Here is a 22,854-nt window from a genome sequence, read left to right on the forward strand (position 1 = left end):
AAAAAAAAACAAAAAACCTAATCATATTTCCAAGTTTTAGGCATTTCTTTTGCTCCTATGACACATTTTTAGGAGGGTTTTCTTACTCTTGTAACTCCCAAATCTATATGTCTACAGCTGATCTATTTCACAAAGTCTAGTCTCACACTTTGAATTACAGAAATACCTAAATATATAGTATTTTCTGTATATTGCTGAAATCATATTAAAACTGCCAACAATTAGCTGGGCATGGTGGCACATGCCTGTATTCTAAGCTACTCAGGAGACTGAGGTGGGAGGATCACTGCAGCCCAGGAGGAAGTCAAGCCTGCAGTGAACCATGAGTGCACCACTGCACTCCAGCCTGGGCGACAGAGACCCTGTATCAGAAAACAAAAAACAAGCTGGGCGCTGTGGCTCACACCTGTAATCCCAGCACTTTGGGAGACTGAAGTGGGAGGATGGCTTAAGCCCAGGACCAGCCCAGGCAACATAGTGAGACCCCGTCTCCTCAAAAAAGAAAAAATTAGGCAGGCGTGGTGGCCCACGTGGTGGCTCCCAGCACTTTGGGAGGCTGAGGTCAAGAGTTCGAGACCGGCCTGGCCAACATGGTGAAACCCTGTCTCTACTAAAAAATACAAAAATTAGCAGGCGTGGTAGCACGTGCCTGTAGTTCCAGCTACTTGGGAGGCTGAGGCAGAATAATCACTTGAACCCAGGAGGCGGAAGTTGCAGTGAGCCGAGATGGTGCCACTGCACTCCAGTCTGGACAACAAGAGCAAAACTCCATCTCAAAATAAATAAATAAAAATAAACAAAAAAACTGGCTGGGCACGGTGGCTGACGTCAGCCTGTAATCCCATCACTTTGGGAGGCCGAGGTGGGCGGATCACTTGAGGTTGGGAGTTCAAGACCAGCCTGGCCAACATGCTGAAACCCCATCTCTGCTAAAAATACAAAAATAGCCAGGCGTGGTAGCATACGCCTGTAATCCAAGCTACTCGGGAGGCTTAGGCAGGAGAATCGCTTGAACCCAGGAGGTGGAGGTTGTGGTGAGCTGAGATCACGCCATTGTGCTCCAGCCTGGGCAACAGAGTGAGACTCCATCTCAAAAACAACAACAACAACAAAAATTAAAACTGAAGGTCTGCTATGTTGCCCCCGTCCTCAACATAAACACTCAGAACCCTGTAACCTTTCCTTTTTAATTGCTTATATCACAATTTAATCCCTATTTATTTATTTATTGAGACAAGAGTCTCGCTCTGTCATCCAGGCTGGAGTACAGTGGTGTGATTCTCGGCTCACTGCAGCCTCTGCCTCCCGAGTTCAAGCAGTTCTCTCTCCACTTAGATAAGGCCTTCTGTCAACCCCCAATTGTTTACTAATTAGGTAGTTTTGCTTTTTTTTTGACATGGTATTTATACTCACTTTTCTTCACATTACATTCATTTGGTTATACTGCCTATTCCAGTAATCTCAAAATTTTCCGCTTTGAATCTACCCTAATTCCTCTCTGAACAGGAATTTTGGCTTATGCATCTTTGTATTTGAAACACATAAGACATTATTTTGTAATAATGTAGTCTTATTTTATTAGTGATTTAATATACTGAGCTATCTTAGTTGTTGTATTTTAATCATTTAGATTATTTATGTGAACTCTTTATTTTTAGTGTAATGAACAAGTCTGGGGTGAATCGTGTAGTTTGGAAACGACCTCGACTCACTCACAATGGACCTGTTAGAAGGAGCACAGTTATTGACCAGATTCCTTTTCTGGCAGTAGCAAGAGCACTTGGTAAGTAGGACTTAATTTGGTGAAATTATATTGAATTTTCTACAATATATGGTGGCAAAATAAAAGAGGAGACTGAGAACTAAACCCTTACTTGGCATATAGTGAGGGTAGAGATATCATGATATTCTATTAAATGCTTTAGAACCTAATCGAAGCCATGCATGGTGGCTCACGCTTATAATCCCAGCACTTTGGGAGGCTGAGGTGGGCGGATCACTTGAGGTCAGGAGTTTGAGACCAGCCTAGCCAACATGGTGAAACTGCATCTTCACTAAAAAATACAAAAATTAGCTGGGCATAGTGATGTGTAGCTGTAGTCCCAGCTACTCAAGAGGCTGAGTCAGGAGAATTGCTTGAAAGCAGGAGGCAGAGGTTGCAGTGATCGCACCACTGCACTCCAGCCTGGGCGACAGAGCAAGACTCTAAAAAAAATCCTGATTGAGGGGAAGGTTTAGGTATATAATTCACTGACAGTTGCCCTTTGTTCATGAGTCACGTTCAATGTTTTGCTAATTTGTATCTCTGTTTAGGGAAGTATATGCATATCTAGGCTTAATGTTACCCTTGAAACTATTTTTAAGTATCCCATTCTACTTTAGCCCTTAATAGTCCTCCTGAGAGCCTTCAAAACCTCTTTTTTCTTTAGTTAGGAAAGTAAAATAACTATGAAAAAAATAGTTATATTTCTGGTCTACCTGGCTTTGGAAAGAAGGCTAGAGAATTACACCTGTTAAGGTGTCTTACCTTGGCTATGCTAGATGAGGGTAGTTTTTTTAAAAAAAAAGTCTCTGAGAAAACGCACATTTGTTTATTTTTATTTTATGAGACAGGGTCTTGTTCTGTTATTCAGCCTGGATTGCAGTGGCATGATGACATCTCACTGCAACCTCTACCTCCCAGGCTCAAGTGATCCTCCCACATTAGCCTCCCGAGTAACTGGGACTACAGGTGTAAGCCACCACGCCTGGCTAATTTTTTCTTTTTTAAGGAGACGGGGTCTCACTGTGTTGCCCGGGGTGGTCCTGGGCTTAAGCCATCCTCCTATCTCGGTCTCCCAAAGCACTGGGATTACAGGCATGAGCCACCACACCCAGCACAACTACTATATATATTAATAATTTGTTTCCAATGTGAAACTATAATTTTCTTCTTTCACACCCTGACTGGTGGACTTTTATGTTATATCCAAGCATTTGCAATTATGAAAAATACTGCAATAAATATTTCCTTATATACACATATGAGTTTTTTTTTTTTTTTAATGGAGTTTTACTCTTGTTCCCCAGGCTGGAGTGCAGTGGTGCAATCTCGGCTCACTGTAACCTCTGCCTCCTGGGTTCAAGCGATTCTTCTGCCTCAGCCTCCCGAGTAACTGGGATTACAGGCATGCGCCACCACGCCCGGCTAATTTTGTATTTTTAGTAGAGACGGGGTTTCTCTATGTTGGTCAGACTGGTCTTGAACTCCTGACCTCAGGTGATCCGCCCGCCTTGGCCTCCCAAAGTGCTGGGATTACAGGCGTGAGCCACTGTGCCTGGCAAGATTTCTTTAAGATACATAACTAGAAATGGAATTTCTGGGTCATAGTATGTTACTTACCAACTGTTTTTGTGTCGTAACACTCACACAAGATGATAATATTTCTACAGTAAGCAGAGGAGGCTACTTGAGACTGAGGTAACTAATAACATGGATGCTCTAGCCACTGAGGACCCACCCTGCTGCCCCTAGGCCTCACTCATCCAAGGAATACCAATTGGGAGACTCAGTTCAGAGATATCTACATGTTTAGTTTTATTAGGTATTGCTAAATTTCTTCCCAAAGTGATTATCCCAGGTTATTACAGTCCCGCTGTATTAGTTATCTATTGCTGTGTAATCAAATACTCCCACACTTAGGAGTTTAAAACATTTTTTATGTACACAGTTCCTCCGGCTCAGGAACCCGGGGTGACTTAACTGGATGGTTCTGGCTCAGGGTCTCTTGTGTAGCTGTAATCAAGATGTCATTAATCATCGAAGCCTTCAATGGGGTTGGAGCATCTACTTGTAAGACAGCTCACTGAGTAATCTGGATTGGCTGGAGGCTTCAGTTTCTTGCTTTGCCGGCCTCTGCATAGGGTTGCTTGATGTGTCTTCATCACATGGCAGCTGGCTTCCTTAGAGCAAGTGATCATAAAAAGACATTTTGACTTCTACCTTGCTTTCTTGATCACTTGCTGTAGGGAACCCAGCTTTGTATTTTGTTAGCCCTGAATCACTAAATCAAGCCCACCCTCAAGTATATCAAATAATTTGTGGATGTATTTTAAAAGCATACAGTTCCTACTTCTTCATGATTGTTCTTTATTCACCAAATATTTATTAAATACCTGCTATGTGCTAGGTACTGTTCCAGGTGCTGAGGATTCAGCAGTGAATGAAACAAAAATTCCTGCACCCATAGAGGTTACTTTCTTAGGTTAGGGGAAAACATGATAAACTAAAATAACTAAGTAGGACACATACTGTGTTAGAAATGCTACCAAGAAAAATAAAGCAGGGAATGCTTTGGGGGTGGGGCCTGTATAATAATTCTAAATGGGATGGTCAGAGGAGGGTCTCGCTAAGATGATATGTCAGTAAAGTGCAAGTAAAGAGATGAGGCAGTGAGACCTGTGAGTGTCTGGGGCCACAGAATTTAGGCAGAAGTAACAAATGTAAGGGTTCTTATTACTCATGAATTTTTCTCTTTTTTTTTGAGATGAGGTCTCACTCTGTGCCGTAGGCTAGAGCTCATTGCATCCCCTAAAGTCCTGGGCTCAAGTGTTCCCCCAGCCTCAGCTTCCCAAGTAGCTGGGGCTACAGGTGCATGCCACCACACCCAACTAATTTTTAAAAATTTTTTGTAGAGACGTCTCGCTTTGCCCAGGTTGGTCTCAAATTCCTGGCTTCAAGCGATCTGCCCACCTCAGCCTCCCAAAGTGCGTGTGCGACAGCGCTCAGCCTACTCATTTTTTTTTTTTTTTTTTTTTGAGACAGAATTTCGCTCTCATTGCCCAGGTTGGGGTGCAGTGGCGTGATCTCAGCTCACTGCAACCTTCACCTTCTGGGTTCAAGCAATTCTGCTGCCTCAGCCTCCCAAGTAGCTGGGATTATAGGCGTGCGCCCCCACGCCCGGCTAATTTTGTATTTTTAGTAAAGACCTGTGAGTGTCTGGGGCCACAGAATTTGGGCAGAAGTAACAAATGTAAGGGTTCTCATTACTCATGAATTTTTCTCTTTTTTCTTTTTCTTTCTTTCTTTTTTTGTTTTTTTGAGATGAGGTCTCACTCCGTGCCACAGGGGTTTCACCATGTTGGTCAGGCCGGTCTCCAACTCCTGACCTCAACTGATCTACCCACACTTCGGCCTCTCAGAGTACTGGGATTACAGGCATGAGCCACTGTGCCCCGCTCCTACTCAGTATTTTTAACTGAGCAGCTGGAAAAATGGAGTTGCCACTAAGTGATAAAGAAATGACTGGAACATCAGTGTAAAGGAGAGGTCGGAAGTTCAGTTTTGGACACATTACCCTTTCGGCATGTTTTAGACATTAAGGTGGTGATACCTATTTGGCTTCCCATTATAAGAATTGATTTCAGGTGTTGTCTAGGGTGGAGCTTTCAATTTGGGGGAGCCAGTAGCATATAGATAGTATACAAAGTCTTGAGGTCATGTAGGGATTGAGTGCAGATAGAAAAGGGGGCAAGGTCTAGTGGCTGAGCCCTGAGATACTCTCACTGTTAAGACTCGGGGGATGTGCTCTGGTTTCATTTGAGGGTTGGATTAAAATTAAAAAAAAAATCTAAAAGAGTTAGGGGATGTGAATGGAAGAACAAGGTAAAACAACTAACAGCTGTAAGTCAAATAGGAAATTTGGGTTAGCGTACCCTGGAAGCTAAGTGAAGAAAGTGTTTCCAGAAAGAAAGTGTTTCAAATACTGTTGTCATTTAGGTGGAGGGAGGATTGAAAAATGACCATGGGATTTAGGAATGTGGAGGTCATTGGTGACCTTGAAAAAGAAGGTAGCTTTTGGTGGAATAGCAAGACCACAACCATGATTGGGGTTATTGAAGAAAGAACTGTCCTCTTGAGTGGGAGGAATAAAATTTGATACAGCAAGTTTTTAGACAGTTTTTTTGTAAAAGTTACTTTACTTCAACATAATTTTGTAAACACATACAGAAATGAATTAATATTTTGATAAAAGGGCTTATAAGAGAAAATCGTTTTAGTGATAAAAGCTTTTTTCCTCTTGATTTCTCTTGTCACATAAATATTTTCTTTTCAAAAATAATGCTGCCTTTTAGATTTTAATATTTAAGCTAAAAAGGCTTTGCTGTATTACTTTTCAAACCATTATTCTGACACTTGGAAATTTTTTTTTTTTTTTTGAGATGGAATCTCACTCTGTTGCCCAGGCTGGAATGCAGTGGCACGATCTCAGCTCACTGCAACTTCCGCCTCCCTGGCTCAAACGATTCTTCTGCCTCAGTCTTCCAAGTAGCTGGGATTACAGGCGCGTGCCACCACACCTGGCTGATTTTTGTATTTTTTAGTAGAGATGGGATCTCACCATGTTGGCCAGGCTGGTGTCGAACTCCTGACCTCAGTTGATCCGCCCACCTCTGCTTCCCAAAGTGCTGGGATTACAAGCGCAAGCCACCGCGACCGACCGGCCTGGAAATAATATTTTTAAAAGAGCCATGTTATTGGTTTTCTGAGTTTAGCTTGTTGCGTGGAAATACTGGCCTAAAGTAAATTAAATGCTCATATTTAGCACACACCCTTATGGTTTACGGCCATTTTTCTTATAGGTTTTTTTGGGCGGGGGAAGGGGTGGGAATAGATGTCTCTTTGTCAACATTGGTACCCTATAGACACTGATGATAATTACCCAAGTACAAATGTAGCAAAGGTGCCTTCTAGTGGCTGCCTGCTGGAATTGCATTTTGAGTCTTGCAAATCATTTTATTCACTGGGGAGATAATTTTTGAGTATAGTGTGTATGAAGCACTCTGCTGTATGTACAAGCACATGATCTTTGCCCTCATGGAGCTTGCAGTCTAGGAAAGGGTTGAAAGGCATTCATCAGATGATAACAAAAAACTGAAAAAAAAAATTTTTTTTTTTTTGAGACTGAGTTTTTTTCTTGTCATCCAGGCTGGAGTGCAATGGCGCAATCTCGGCTCACTGTAACCTTTACTTCCCAGGTTCAAGCGATTCTCCTGCCTCAGCTTCCCAAGTAGCTGGGATTACAGGCACCCGCCACCATGCTCGGCTAAGTTTTGTACAAAAATACAGGGGTTTTGCCATGTTGGCCAACTTGGTCTCTAACTCCTGACCTCAGGTGATCTACCCGCCTCAGCCACCTAAAATGCTGGGATTACAGATGAGAGCCACAGCGCCTGGCTAAAACTGAAAATTTTTAATTATTCTTCTTCTTATTTTTTTTTTGAGATGGAGTCTCACTCTGTCGCCCAGCCTGGAGTGCAGTAGCACGATCTCGGCTCATTGCAGCCTCCGCCTCCCGGGTTCAAGCGATTCTTCTGCCTCCATCTCCCAAGTAGCTAGGACTACAGGCGCACGCCACTGCACCCAGCTACTTTTTGTATTTTTAGTACAGACGGGGTTTCACCATGTTGGCCAGGCTGGTCTCGAACCCCTGACCTCAGGTGATCCGCCTGCCTCGGGTTCCCAAAGTGTTGGGATTACAGGCGTGAGCCACCACACCCAGCCAATTCTTAACTTCTTATATGTACTAATGAAAACCTAAAATAAGGATATTTCACTTAAAAAGAGAGGCCAGAAAAGTGATATTTGAACTGAGTTTTGAAGAATTACTGGAGGTTAAGGAGGAAGAAAGTGTGTTTTAGGCATAGAAAACAGCATTTTCGAAAAGTTCGGTGATAGGAAGAAGCATAGTGATATAAGAACTCTGATGAAGGGCAGTGTAGCTGGAACGGATAAGGAAATAAGAGACTTGGATAAAATGAGAAAATACTGCATTTTATAGGCAGTGGTAAATAATCATGTTTGGCTGGATGTGGTGGCTCACACCCATAATTCTAACACTTTGGGAGGCCAAGGCAGGTGGATTGCTTGAGTTCAAGGAGTTCAAGACCAGCTGGACAACATGGCGAAATCTCCCCTCTATAAAGAATTGGCTGGGCGTGGTTGCACGCGCTTGTAGTCTCAGTTACTCAGGAGGCTTTGGTTGGGAGGATTGCTTGAGCCCAGGAGGCTGCAGTGAGCCAAGATTATGTCACTGTACTCCAGCTTGGGCAACAGAGCAAGACCCTGTTTCAGAAAAAACAAAAGAATTGTGTCTTTATCTTAAAAACAATTGTGAACTATAACAGAGTTGGAATGGGAAACATAAACAGATTTGTGTGTTTTTAATTGTGGTAATATATACTTAGCATACACGTAACTTACCGTTGTAAAGCACGTGGTTCATTGATGTTACGTACAGTTACACCGTTTTGCAACTGTCATCCACCATTCATCCTAGATTTGTGGGTTTTTGTTTGTTTGTTTTTGTAATTTCAGCTTTTAGATTCAGGAAGTACATGTACAGGTTTGTTACATGGGTATATTGCATGGTGCTGAGGTTTGGGGTACGATTGATTCCGTCATCCAGGTAGGGAGCATAGTACCCAATTGTTAGTTTCTCATGTCTTCCTCCTTCTCTCCCTTCTCCCTCTAGTGGTCCCCAGTGTCTATTGTTGCCATCTGTATCTTCATGTGTACCCAATGTTTAGCTCCCATTTGCAAGTGAGAACATGTGGTATTTGGCTTTCTTTTCCTAAAAGAAATTTCCAATTTGTTTTATTTAGAAATTTAGAAATTTCTTTTCCTAAGTAAATTGGATTAATTTACTTAGGATAATGGCCTCCAGCTGCATCTGTGTTGCTGCAAAGGACATAATTTCATTTTTTTTTTTGTGGCTGTGTAGTATTCTGTAGTGTGTATGTACCATATTTTCTTTATGCATTTCACTTTTGATGGGCACCTAAGTAGATTCCTTGTCTTTGCTATTGTGAATAGTGCTGCAATGAACATTTGAGTGCATGTGTCTTTTTGTAGAGCGATTTATTTTCCTTTGGATGTATACCCACTAACAGGATTGCTAGATCGAATGGTAGTTCTAAGTTCTTTGAGATATCTCCACACTGCTTTCCACAGTGGCTGAATTAATTTATATTCCCACCAACAGTGTATAAGCATTCCCTTTTCTCTGCAGCTTTGCCAGCATTGTCATTTTTTTGGCTTTTTAATAATAGTCATTCTGACAGGGTATGAGATGGTATTTCATTGTGGTTTTGATTTGCGTTCTCTAATGATTACTAATGTGGAGCTTTTTATGATTCTTGGCCGTTTGCATGTCTTCTTTTGAAAAGTGTTGATGCCTTTTGCCCACTTTCTAATGGGGTTATTTGTTTTTAACTTGTTGAATTGTTTAAGTTCTTTACAGATTCTAGATATTAGATCTTTGTCAGATACATAGTTTGTGAATATTTTCTCCCTTTCTGTAGGTGGTCTGTTTACTCTGTTGATAGCTTCTTTTGCTGTGCAGAAGCTCTTTAATTAGGTCCTACTTGTCAATTTTTGTTTTTGTTACAGTTGCTTTTGAGGATTTAGTCACAGATTCTTTCCCAAGGCTGATGTCCATCCAGGATTCTTACAGTTTGAGGTCTTACATTTAAATCTTTAATCCATTAGGTTTGTGTTTTAAAGAGAGAATTTTCATTGAGTTTTGAGAATGGATTAGAGGGGGTAAACATTGTTGGAAGTTCTCCATGGGAAGCCACTCAAAGGGGTGCTGAAATTTGATAGGTGTAAGGACCACTGAGTGTCTTGTGGACTGCTGGCTGCCAAGTGCCACAGGAGCAAGCAGAAAATATACTGGAACCAGAAAGCAGGCCTTCTCTCTTCTGGTGTCCCTTCAGCACCCTCTACTGAGGAAAAAAGGGAATTGGCTGTCTGCCAGTTTCCAAGGCACCTCGTTTCAGGACCTACAGAAATGATGTTCTGTGATCCTACTTTGGTGTACAAACACTAGACCAGTAATAAAAACCCTTAGTTAAAGGCCCAATTCTGATCCTTACCAGTTATTTGATATTAGATAGAATCATATAGACTCTTTGAACTGGTAAAACAAGGGAAAGTGTCTATGAGTATGAATCATCTGGTGAGTTTGTTGAAAGGTCAGATTCTAGGGACTTTTACTAGCAAATTTGAAGCAACTTGAGCATCAAAACAAATTATAACAGGAATAAGTTAAAAAATATTGAATAAAAAAGAATCTGTAAGTCTATATAGAGATAAAAAATTGTACAGGTAGAAGAATGGATTTTTTTTTTTTTTTTACATTTAAAGGAGTTTAATTGGGCAATGAACGATTTGTGAATTGGGTAGCCACCCCCGCCCCACAGCAGATTCAGAGAGACTCCAAAGAAAATCTTTTTTTTTAAGATGGTGTCTTGCTCTGTCGCCAGGCTGGAGTGCAGTGGCGCGATCTCAGCTCACTGCAACCTCTGGCTCCTGGGTTCAAGCGATTCTCCTGCCTGAGCCTCTCGAGTAGCTGGGACTACAGGCGTGTGCCACCATGCCCAGCTAATTTTTGTATTTCTAGTAGAGACCGGGTTTCACCATTTTGGCCAGGATGGTCTAAATCTCTTGACCTCGTGATCCACCAGCCTGGGCCTCCCAAAGTTTTGGGATTACAGGCGTGAGCCACTGCCTCTGGCCAGGAAACTCTTCTTTAAAAAAGATTTTCAGCCCGGCACAGTGGCTTATGCCTGTAATCCCAGCACTTTGGAAGGCCGAGGTGGGCGGATCACGAGGTCAGGAGATCCAGACCATCCTGGCTAACACAGTGAAACCCCCATCTCTACTAAAAATACAAAAACTTAGCCAGGCATGGTGGTGGGCGCCTTATAGTCCCACCTACTCGGGAGGCTGAGGCAGGAGAATGGCGTGAACCCAGGAGGCGAGATCACGCCACTGCACTCCAGCCTGGGCAACAGAGCGAGACTCCGTCTCAAAAGAAAAAAAAAAAAAAAAAAAAAGACTTTCAGGCCTGAGCACAGTGACTTATGTCTCTAATCCCAGCAGCCTGTAATCCTAGCACTTTGGGAGGCTGAGGTGGGTGGATCGCTTGAGCTCAGGTGTTCCAGATCAGCCTGGCCAACATGGCGAAACCCCATCTGTAGAAAAAAATACAAAAAAATTAGCCTGGCATGGTGGCACACGCCTGTAGTCCCAGCTACTTGGAAGACAGGTGAGAGAACTGCTTGAGCCTGGGAGGCGCAGGTTGCAGTGAGCCATGATTGCACCAGTGCACTCCATCCTGGGCAATAGAGTAAGACCCAGTCTCAAAAAAAAGAAACCTTTTTGGGGTTGGGAAAGAAGAGCAAAAAGAACCAAAATAAAGTAAAATAAACTGTCAGCTAATAAATGTAGTTAGAATGTCCTAATTCTATCATCAGTTTATAACCATTATAATAATTGATTCATTCAGGAATCATCAGTAGATGCTAAAATATGGCATATTTTGGTACAGAACAGGATATTTCACAGAGCCTCAAACTTTCACCCTACAGACTACTCACCAGTTACAAAAAGAAAAAGGCACCTTTATGCTGCCAGTAGATAGCACTTTAACCAAATGATTGAAAGTCGATACTGCCAATAATAGGACTGACTGACACACTGTCTCTCCTCATGTGATATACGGAGAAGGACATGACATCAGCAATGTAGTCCTGTAGCCAAAAGTGAGTTTACCCATTCATGAACCCCTGTAGAGCACGAGAACAAGAGGAAACAATCAGATGGATCCAATTTAAAGGTCATTGTGCAATAGAACTCTTTTCTTTTCTTTTTTTTTTGAGATGGAGTCTCACTCTCGCCCAGGCTGGAGTGCAGTGGCATGATCCTGGCTCACTGCTATGTCCACTTTCTGGGGTCAAGCAATTCTGCCTCAGCCTCCCGAGTAGCTGGGATTACAGGCGCGTGCCACCCAGCTAATTTTGTATTTTTAGTAGAGCCGGGGTTTCACCGTGTTAGCCAGGCTGGTCTCCAACTGTTGACCTCAAGTGATCCACCTGCCTCGGCCTCCCAAAGTGCTGGGATTACAGGTGTGAGCCACCGTGCCTGGCAAAAGAACTATCTTGAACTCTTCACAGTTGTCAATACCATGAATGATAAAAACAAAACAAAACCCTAGGGAATTGTTTTAGGTTAAAAATGACTAAAAAATGACAAATGCAATTAACTTTTTAAAAAGTTTTTTTAAAAATAAAGATGGGGTTTCACTGTGTTGCCCCGGCTGGTCTCGAACTCCCAGGCTCAAGCAATCCTCCTGTCTCCACCTCCCAAAGTGCTGGGATTACAGGCATGAGCCACCTAACCTGACTGAAGAATGATCCTTGAATGGATCCTGGATATTAAAAATGCATTATTGTGACAACTGGGAAGATTTGAACATAAACTTTATATTATATGGTGCTATAGCAATATGAAATTGCCTGAGTGTGGTAGAATAACATCCTCATGCTTAGGAGATAAATGTTGAAGTATTACTGTTTGGAGGTGAAGTGTTTTGAGTCTGTAATCTAATCTCAGATGGTTCAGCAAATAACTAAAACCAGCTCTATCCACAGATTCCAACACTATCTGCATAAAAAATCCCAGATAATCTTCAAAAGAACTACTGGAATTAATAAGTGGATTCAGCAAGTTCACAGGACCTAGATTTAGCATACACAGTCTATCACATTTTTATGTACTAAAAATGAACAATTCGTAATAAAATTTAAATAAGTATCATTTATAATTGCACCCAAGAAAACCATGAAATACTTAGGTATAATTGTAACAAACTGTGTTTAAGATTTATATGCGTGAAACTACAAAATGATGAAAGAAATCAAAGAAATAGAAATAGACCACATATCTTAGTCAAAACCCAGAGTTTAAAAATTTAAGTTAGAAGAAACAATCCCTTCTTCTGAAAATGTATTGAGGTTTATTGAGAAAGAAATAGAGATTGAGGCCGGGCGTGGTGTCTAACGCCTGTAATCCTAGCACTTCGGGAAGCCTAGGTGTACAGATCACCTGAGGTCAGGAGTTCCAGACCAGCCTAGCCAACATGGTGAAACCTCGTCTCTACTAAAAATACAAAAATTAGCCAGATGTGGTGGCGGGCGCCTGTAATCCCAGCTACTCAGGAGGCTGAGGCAGGAGAATCACTTGAACCCAGGAGGCAGAGGTTGCAGTGAGCCAAGATCATGCCATTGCACTCCAGCCTGGGCAACAAGAGCGAAACTCCATCTCAAAAAAAAGAAAAAGATATTGGAGACTAGTGATTTGGAAGTTGTCAGTAAAAGAGTTGGAAACTTGAAAGGATGGTTTCACCAAAGCAATGTAATATATATATATGTGTGTGTGTGTGTGTGTGTGTGTGTGTGTGTGTGTGTATATACACACATATGTAGGTAGGTAGATAGGTATCTCCAGAAAGATAAGAACATAAGAATAATAGTCCTTACAGGGAAAACTGGAAGGGCAGTGATGAGAAGGGAGAATTTTCACTGTATATGTACCCTTTTATATCTTTTGGTTTTCGTACTATGCAAATGTATTACATAATATTATAAAAAGGCAGACCCAGTACCGTGGCTCATACCTGTAATCCCAGCACTTTGGGGGACCGAGGTGGGAGGATTGCTTGAATCCAGGACTTGGAGACCAGCCTGGACAACATAGTGGGACCACCATCTCTACAAAAAATAAATTAGCTGGGCCTGTTGGTATACACCTATAGTCCCATCTACTTGAGAGGTTGACGTAGGAGGATCACGTGAGCCCAGGAGATCTATCCTGCAGTGAGCCATGATTGTGCCACTGTCTCCACGTTCATTTTTATTATTTCGTCAACCAGGGAGCTTTGTTTTGCTGGTATAAAGAGGTAAGTGTGTCTTTGTGAGCTTATCTGGATTATAATTAGCTTTTAGTGGTTGCATGTATTCTGTTTTGCTGCTCAGAGGGCTGAAATGCTTTTTGAAGAGTCTGGTTAGCAATGATTTTGCTACTTTCGAGTGGGGGTAATTGACTTGAATTATTCTTTCTTTGGACTCTGAGCATGTTTGAATTGCCAGTATTTCTGATGGGGAGCTAGTGGGGAAGTTTAAACAAAGAAAAGGACAAAGCTTCCTCTTGTTTAACAAAAAAACCAGACCTACTGAAAGGGGACAAAAATTGTTTAACCTCTTGTCTGAAAATCTTTTGCTTTTAATTTAGGCCTTTCCCTTAAGTAGTTCACAGTAAACAAAAGAGGCAGAAATTAATGTTTTCTCCTTTCTGTCTCCTCTTCCACATTTATTGGAAACAGAAGAAAAATTTATATTGTTTCATTTATGTTGTCTTATATATTACAGAAAAGTAGATGGTTTCTATAAATCATTTTTATTTTCTTCTGTTTTAGTTTTATTGATCTTTTTTATGGCCTGGGTCGACTAAAAGTTATTGTCTCTTGAACATTTTGATGTTTGTATCTAATAGGTCTAAAGGCAGAAGTTTAGGCATTGTTTTTATGTGGAGCTAATCAAGGAGAAGGATAAATGTAAGAGCTTTCTTTTTGCGGCTCAGTGAAAGGGAGAACTGTTGCTCTCCAAAGTTTGGTCATATGGTTGGTAAAGAGCATTACAATGCTCATTTTTATATTTTGAATTTTCTTGCAAGTGACTGGTACTTGTTCTATAAGTTTTGATGTAGGTACTTTACTGATCTAGAGATTAACAGGAAGTTTGCAAACAGCCATTGGTACTTCTGTTTGTAGGATAAGTTCTCATCTTGTCCTTTTTCTTCAAAATTATCTTGATTAATCTTGGCCCTTTGCGCTTAGCCTGTCAAATTCTACAACAATCCTTTTGGGATTTTGGTTAGAATTACATTGACTTTGTAAATTATTTTGGGAATAATTGACATCTTTATTATAGTAAGTATTGCTATCTATGAATCTGATTGGTTACTTCATTTATTTAGATTATCTTTTTAGTGTTTCAAAATAGAATCTGTAATCTTCATGACAGGCGTGTATACCGTTTGTTAAAGTTGTTCCTAAGTTCCTTACATTTGGTTCATTGTTAAAATTGGATTATTTAAAAATGTATATTTTCTATGTCTTGCTATCATATAGAAATATGTTGACTTATATATTGGGTTTGTATTTAACAACTTTGCTAAACTTTTCTATTGTAATAATTTATTTTTGGTTTTCCATGTAGAAATGAAATTATCTGCAAATAATATTAGTATTATTTTCTCCTTTCCATTTTGTATATACTTTATTTTTATTATCTTACTGTGCTGGGAAGGACTCAGTATAGTATTAGAAGAGAAGCAATGATACAAGGCATAGTTTTCTTATTTCTACATTTTAAAGGGAATACTTTTAACATTTTACCTTTAAGATGATTATTACAGAATTCTGGTGGATATACTTTATCAGGTTTAAGGGAGTTCCCTTTTATTCTTAGTTTGCTAGGAAATCTTATCATGAAAGGAGTTTGAATGTTATCAAATGCTTTTCTGCATCTATTGAGATGAACTGTGTAGATTTTCTCTTTTAATCTGTTGCTGTTGTACTATTAGCTTCCAACTAATACTTCTTGCTTTTTCTGCTCCCTTCCCCCAGGTGATTTGTGGAGCTATGATTTCTTCAGTGGTGAATTTGTGGTGTCACCTGAACCAGACACAAGTGTCCACACTCTTGACCCTCAGAAGCACAAGTATATTATATTGGGGAGTGATGGACTTTGGAATATGATTCCACCACAAGATGCCATCTCAATGTGCCAGGACCAAGAGGAGAAAAAATACCTGATGGTGAGATGTGATTGAATAACTTGATATTGTTGTCTAAACATTGTTTTGGTACTTCTGTCAGAATCTTGAATATGAACTAAGGACATTGACCTTGGGTAGATTTTTGCATTTGCCTCAATCTGCTAGTGGGGAAAACATAGGCTTTGTAGCTCCTAATCATTAGAGGAATGAGACAAGAAATATATAACTGAAGTCTAATAACAAAACACACAACCACTGACTTCAGTATAAATTGGCCTGTGAAACGTTGCTAATTCCTTATTTTTTTAAATGACATATAATTTCCATACCATAAAATTTATCGTTTTTTTTTTTGAGACGGAGTCTTGCTCTGTCACCCAGGCTGGAGTGCAGTGGCACAATCTCGGCTCACTGCAAGCTCCGCCTCCTGAGTTCAAGCCGTTCTCCTGCCTCAGCCTCCTGAGTAACTGGGACTACAGGCGCCTGCCACCACACGCGGCTAATTTTTGTATTTTTAGTAGAGGTGGGGTTTCACCTTGTTAGCCAGGATGGTCTCGATCTGACCTCGTGATCCGCCTGCCTTGGCCTCCCAAAGTGCTGGGATTACAGGCGTGAGCCACTGCGCCCGGCCAAAATTTATCCTTTTAAAGTGTATAATTCAGTGATTCTTAGTGTAGTTCACAAAGTTGTACAACCATCACCACTACTACTTTTTTTTTTTTTTTTTTCTGACTGTCTCAGTGTCTCGCTCTGTTACCGAGGCTGGAGTGCAGTGGCACGATCTCAGCTCACTCTAACCTCCGCCTCCTGGATTCAAGCAATTCTCCCACCTCAGCCTCCTGAGTAGCTGGGATTACAGGTGTGTCACCCCACCCAGCTAATTTTTTGTATTTTCAGTAGAGATGGGGTTTCATCATGTTGGCCAGGCAGGGCTCGAACTCCTGACCTGAGGTGATGCCTCGGCCCCACAAAGTGCTGGGATTTAAGGCATGAGCCACTGCACCCGGCCTCCATCACCACTACTTCTACTACTTTTTTTGTTTTTTTTTCCCCCCAAGAGATGAGGTGTCACTATGTTGCCCAGGCTGGTTTAGAACTCCTAGGCTTAAGCAGTCCTCTCACCTCAGCCTCCTGAGCAGCTGGGACTACTGTGGTGCCATGCCCAGCTCCTAATCTCAAAACATTTTCATCATCATCCCCTAACAGAGCACATGGAAGTATCTGGAATCAAAAACCCAGAGATGGGTTATCCTTAGAAAAGATGACCTTTCTCTCAGATGGCAGGAATAGTAAAGCTGTATTTTGAGGTGGAAGGAGGGGCAAATTGATTGAATTTTTGTTAAATTGCCTCCATTCATTCCGGGCGCAGTAGCTCACGCCTGTAATTCCAGCACTTTGGGAGGCTGAGGCGGGTGGATCACCCAAGGTCAGGAGTTAGAGACCAGCCTGGCCAACATGATGAAACCCCACCTCTACTAAAAATACAAAATTAGCTGGGTGTGGTGGCACTCGCCTATAGTCCCAGCTACTTAGGAGGCTGAGGCAGGAGAATCTCTTGAACCCGGGAGGCAGAGGTTGCAGTGAGCCAAGATCATGCCATTGCACTCCAGCCTGGGCAATAAGAACGAAACTCTGTCTCAAAAAAAAAAATTGCCTCCATTCATTCACTCAATTAACATACTAGGTACTAGGTACAGGGATTGCAAAGGTAAATAGAATATGGTCCTTCCTCAGCACTTACCATATTATTATAAATAGAACATATAAAAAACTAACAATCCCATTAGATCATGAGTTCTTTTAAGGTGAGAGTCATCTTGATTCAGTTTTACATGTTCAGGGCCTGGTGTGTTGCATTTAGTTGGAGATTATCATGTATCAAAGAGTAACATAAAGACTCTTCTGTCTAATGGATTTAGAATTTTTTAATGATCTGAGAGAGATCATTTCAATGGCATAAAGACAAAAACCAGTTTGTAGTGCGTTGGAAGAACCTATTTATGAACCATAAAGTGTTTTAAGATGAGTATTGAAGGAAGCATCCATATAATGTATAATTAGAACAAGTCTTATGAGACCTGGGAGAGTGAGACGATAGAAAACTTCACAAGACTGCATAGGAAGCTTCATGGAAGAGAGTGATATTTGAGCAAGAAAATTTGCAGGCTTAATCTAAGGCAGCAGTGGTTTTTGGAAAAAACACAAAGAAATACATGTAGGCCAGGCGCAGTGGCTCAAGCCTGTAATCCCAGCACTTTGGGAGGCCAAGGCAGGTGGATCACTTGAGGTCAGGAGTTCGAGACCAGCCTGGCCAACATGGTGAAACCCCATCTCTACTAAAAATACAAAAATCAGCCAGACGTGGTGACTCGCACCTGTAATCCCAGTTACTCAGGAGGCTGATGCAGGAGAATTGCTTGAACCCAGGAGGCAGAGGTTGCAGTGAGCTGAGATCACCACTGCACTCCAGCCTGGTGACAGAGCGAGACTCCATCTCAAAACAACAACAACAACAAAAAACACAAATACATGAGTAGTAGAATTGACAGCTCTTATGTTTATAAGGAGGAAGAATATGATGACACCTAAATTTCTAACTCTGGTGACTAGTAAGCTGTTATAAAGAAGAGACATTATTTAGGGAGAGATGGGGGAGGTAATTAGTTCAGACATAGGCATGTTGAGTTGAGGTACCTGTGGTTCATCTAGATAGATATCTTCAGTAGGCAGTTATAAATATTTGAGAGAGAGGGGTGGCATGCTCCTATAGTCCCAGCTACTCAGGAGGCTGTGGGAGGATTGCTTAACCCCAGGAGTTCAAGGCTGTAGGGCGCTATGATTGTGCTTGTTAATAGCCACTGCACTCCAGCCTGGACAACATAGTGAGACCCTCATCTCTTTAAAAATAAAAACTTGGGAGGGAAGCCTGGAAATACTAATTTAATGGTTAACAAGAGTTGCGTAAATTGTGGCAATATATGTATGCACTTAGAGAGACTGTGTGGTTTAAGAGCACACAATATTAGGGGGACTCAAGTCAGCAAAATTCTAGTGAGCTGAGGGAAAAATATACAGGTAAGATAGTGGAAAATGGTTTATATAATTGTCTGTTTTCATAGAGCATTGATGGGAAGGGAAACAGGCACACTGAAAAAGTGAGAGGTAAGGGCTCAGTCAGCTGGTGTTTGGAGAGTGGAACCACATGCCGTAGGGAATGTGATAGATTCATGAATTAGAGATTAATGCTGCCTTTAATCGATTCTGAGGTGCATATTTTCTTTTAATATCTCTGAAATTGGAATACTTTTTACAAATGGTATATCATAGTTCAATTAACAGTGTTTTTGGGTTTTTTTTTTTTTTTTTTTTTTTGAGATGTAGTCTCGCTGTGTCGCCAGGCTGGAGTGCAGTGGCGCGATCTCAGCTCACTGCAACCTCTGCCTCCCAGGTTCAAGCGATTCCCCTGCCTCAGCCTCCCGAGTAGCTGGGACTACAGGTGCACGCCACCACGCCTGGCTAATTTTTTTTATTTTAGTAGAGACGGGGTTTCACCACATTGGCCAGGATGATCTCCATCTCCTGACCTCATGATCCACCCACCTCGGCCTCCCAAAGTGCTGGGATTACAGGCGTGAACCACCATGCCAAGCCACCACGCCCAGCCGACAGTGTTTTTTATTTCGTTTGTGGCACATAAAACGATGCATCCATAACACAAGGCTCATGGTATTCTACATGAAGAAAACAATCTAAGTGATCCAGTCAGAGTTAGAAAAAAGAATATCATAGTAAAACCGCTCAAAGTAGGAGGTTGAAAATAATAGAGCAGAAATTAATTATTTAGGGAGATTCACAAAACCCAGAAGGGCAGTCTTTTAAGAAGACACATAAGGCATGATTGATTGTTTCTAGTTCAAGAGAAAAGCAAAAAAAAGTTTGAGTGGACATAACTACACTTAAAAATGGAGATTTTTAAAACACACTTTAAAAAATTCAAAGTATACTATACATATGACATTTACTATTTGTACTATTTGAAATTGTACAATTCAATAGTAAAAAATCCATTTATATTCTTTTTTTCCACCCTTCATCTCTCTCTCCCTACTACCGTTCCTGGCTTCTCGTAACCACAATTCTACTCTCTCTCTTTGTGAGATCTACTCTTTTAGCTGCCACATACGAGTGAGATCATGTCTTTCTGTGCTTGGATTATTTCATTTAGCATAATGTCCTCCAGTTCCATCCCTGTTGCTGCAAATGACAAGATTTCATTCTTTTCTATGGCCGAATACTATTTCATTGTGTATGTGTATATACACCACATTTTCTTTATCCATTCATGTGTTAAATGGAATTAACGTCATTTGGACTATTGTGAATAGTGCTGCAATAAACATGGGAGTGCAGATATACCTTCAGTGTATTGATTTTCTTTCTGTTGGATATATGTATAGTAGTGGAATTGTTGGATCATATGGTAGTTTACTTCTGTTTTTTTTGTTTTTTTTTTTTTTTTTTGAGGAACCTTCATACTGTTCTTCGTAGTGGCTGCACTAATTTACATTCCCACTAACACTGAGGGTTCCCCTTTCTGCACATCCTCACCAGCATCTGTAGTTGCCTATCTTTTTGATGCAAGCGGTTTTAACTGGAGTGAGATGATACCTCATTGTGGTTTTGATTTGCATTTCTCTGATGATTAGTGATGTTGAGCATTTTTTCATATATCTGTTAATCATTTGTATGTCTTTTGAGAAATGTGTATTTTAGATCTTTTGCCCATTTTAAAATTGGATTATTTGGGGCTTGTTTTGTTTTGTTGCTACTGATTTGAGCTCCTTACATATTGTGGTTGTTAATTCCTTGTCAGATGGATAGTTTGCAGATGTTTTATCCCATTCTGTGGGTTCTCTCTTCACTTTGTTGATTGTTTCCTTTGCATTTTAGCTTGTATTTTCATTTGTCTATTTTTGCTTTGGTTGCCAGTGCTTTTGAGGTCTCATGCAAAAATTATTTGCCCAGAAGTGTCCTGGAGCGTTTCTCCAATGTTGTTTTCTTCTAGTAGTTTCATAGTTTGTGAGATCAAAGTAGATCTCACAGAGGGAATAGAATTGTGGTTACCGATTCTACTAATTGAGATCTTAGATTTAAGTCATTAATCCATTTTGATTTGATTTTTGTGTGTGATGAGAGATAGGAGTATAGTTTCATTCTTCAGCATATAGTTATCCAGTTTTCCCACTACCATTTATTGTTGCTCTTGGCACTTTTGTTGAAGATGAGCTGGCTGCAAATTGCGTGGATTTATATATAGGTTTTCTGTTCTGTTCCATTGGTCTATGTGTCTGTTTTTGTAGCAGTACCATGCTATTTTGGTTACTGTAGCCCTCTAGTATAGTTTTGAAGTCAGGTAGTGTGATGCCTCCAGCTTTGTTCTTTTGGCTTAGAATTGCTTTGGCTATTCAGGATCTTTTGTGGTTTCATATAAATTCTGAGCTTAAAGAAAAAATTATGTGAAGAATGTCATTTCAATTTTGATAGGGATTGAATCTTTAAATTGCTTTGGGTAGTATTGTCATGTTAACAATATTAATCCATCCAATCCATAAGCATGGACTACCTTTGTATCTTTTTGTGTCCTCTTCAATTTCTTTCATCAGTATTTTCTAGTTTTCCTTTATAGATCTTTCACATCTTTGGTTAAATTGATTACTAGGCATTTTATAATTTGTGTACCTATTGGAAATAGGATTGCTTTCTTGATTTCTTTCTCAGATTGTTTGCTGTTGGTATATGTAAATGCTGCTGGTTTTTGTATGTTCATCTTGTATCCTGCAGTTTCACTGAATTTATCAGCTCTAACAGTTTTTTGGTGACGTCTTTAGGTTTTTGTAGGTATGAGATCATGTTACCTGCAAACAAGGCTCATTTGACTTGTTCGTTTCCAGTTTGGATGCCCTTTATTTCTTTCTCTTGCCTAATTGCTCTGGCCGGGACTTCCAGTATTGTATTGAATAACAGTAGTGAGAGTGGGGCATCCTTGTCTGTTTCAGTCCTTAGAGGAAAGACCTTCAATTTTTTTCCCCATTCAGTATGATGTTGGCTGTGAGTTTGTCATTTTGAGGTATATTTCTACTATACTTACTTTTGTTGGGTTTTTATCATAAAGTGATGTTCAATTTTACGAAATGCTTTTTCAGCGTCTATTGAAATAATATGCTTTTTTTTTTTTTTGAGAGAGAGAGAGAGTCTCACTCTGTCACCCAGGCTGGGAGCACAGTGGTGCGATCCCGGCTCACTGCAGCCTCCACCTCCTGGGCTGAACTGATTCTCCCACCTCAGCCTCCCAAGCAGCTGAGGTGGGAGGATCACTTGAGCCCAGGAGGTGGAGGCTGCAGTAAGCTGAGGTCACACCACTGCATTCCAGCCTGGGTGACAGAGTGAGACCCTGTCTCAAAAAACAACAAACAAAATTTTCCACTCATTTTCATTAGTCATTTATTTCTATGGGTACTTTTAATACATGCAGGCAGCCGGGCACGGCGGCTCACACCTGTAATTCCAGAACTTTGGGAGGCCGAGGCAGGCAGATCACCGAAGATTAGGAGTTCAAGACCAGCCTGGCCAACGTGGTGAAACCCCGTCTCTACTAAAAATACAAAAAAAAAATTTAGCTGGGCATGGTGGCAGGTGCCTGTAATCCCAGCTACTTGGGAGGCTGAGGCAGGAGAATCACTTGAACCTGGGAGGCGGAAGTTGCAGTGAGCCGAGATCGTGCCATTGCACTCCAGCCTGGGCGACAAGAGCAAAACTCCATCTCAAAAAAAAAAAAAAAAAGAAAAGAAAAGAAAGAAAAAAATACATGTAGGCTTATTTCCTGGAGTACATCATTTTCACTTTCGTTCTGTTGAAACCTAGCAGATTTTAAATTCATATATGACACTGGAAGTTTTATTCCAAGCCACATTTATTTGCATAAAATGAGATCCTTTTGGTTTTGTTTTCTTTAGTCGTTCAATTGGTATATATTTGTTCTTTATACTATAAGCAGTTATTGTATTACTTTTTCCTCATATGAGTGACATTGACTGTTTATATATATATATATGAGCTGTTTATATTTCCTTTTCTCTGGATTTTGTTTATATTCTTTGACAATTTTTATGTTGAGTCATTTTCTTCGATTTGCA

At 40.7% G+C, this 22,854-nt stretch overlaps 1 protein-coding gene across 6 annotated transcripts in view; it reads left to right on the forward strand.

Annotated features, from left to right (window-relative positions):
- The window catches only part of PPM1D (protein phosphatase, Mg2+/Mn2+ dependent 1D), a 150,412-nt gene that overhangs the window by 118,305 nt on the left and 9,253 nt on the right, over positions 1–22,854 (forward strand). For all 6 annotated transcript variants that reach the window (XR_001710555.4, XM_063798029.1, XM_063798030.1 and 3 more), the window contains 2 exon segments: positions 1,659–1,783; positions 15,510–15,700. Coding sequence is in view for 5 of the 6 variants with exons in the window: in XM_063798029.1 (XP_063654099.1) it covers positions 1,659–1,783; positions 15,510–15,700 (316 nt within the window). In the remaining variant the exon portion in view is untranslated.

Source organism: Pan troglodytes, chromosome 19 (assembly GCF_028858775.2).
Source record: "Pan troglodytes isolate AG18354 chromosome 19, NHGRI_mPanTro3-v2.0_pri, whole genome shotgun sequence".
Taxonomy (NCBI): domain Eukaryota; kingdom Metazoa; phylum Chordata; class Mammalia; order Primates; family Hominidae; genus Pan; species Pan troglodytes.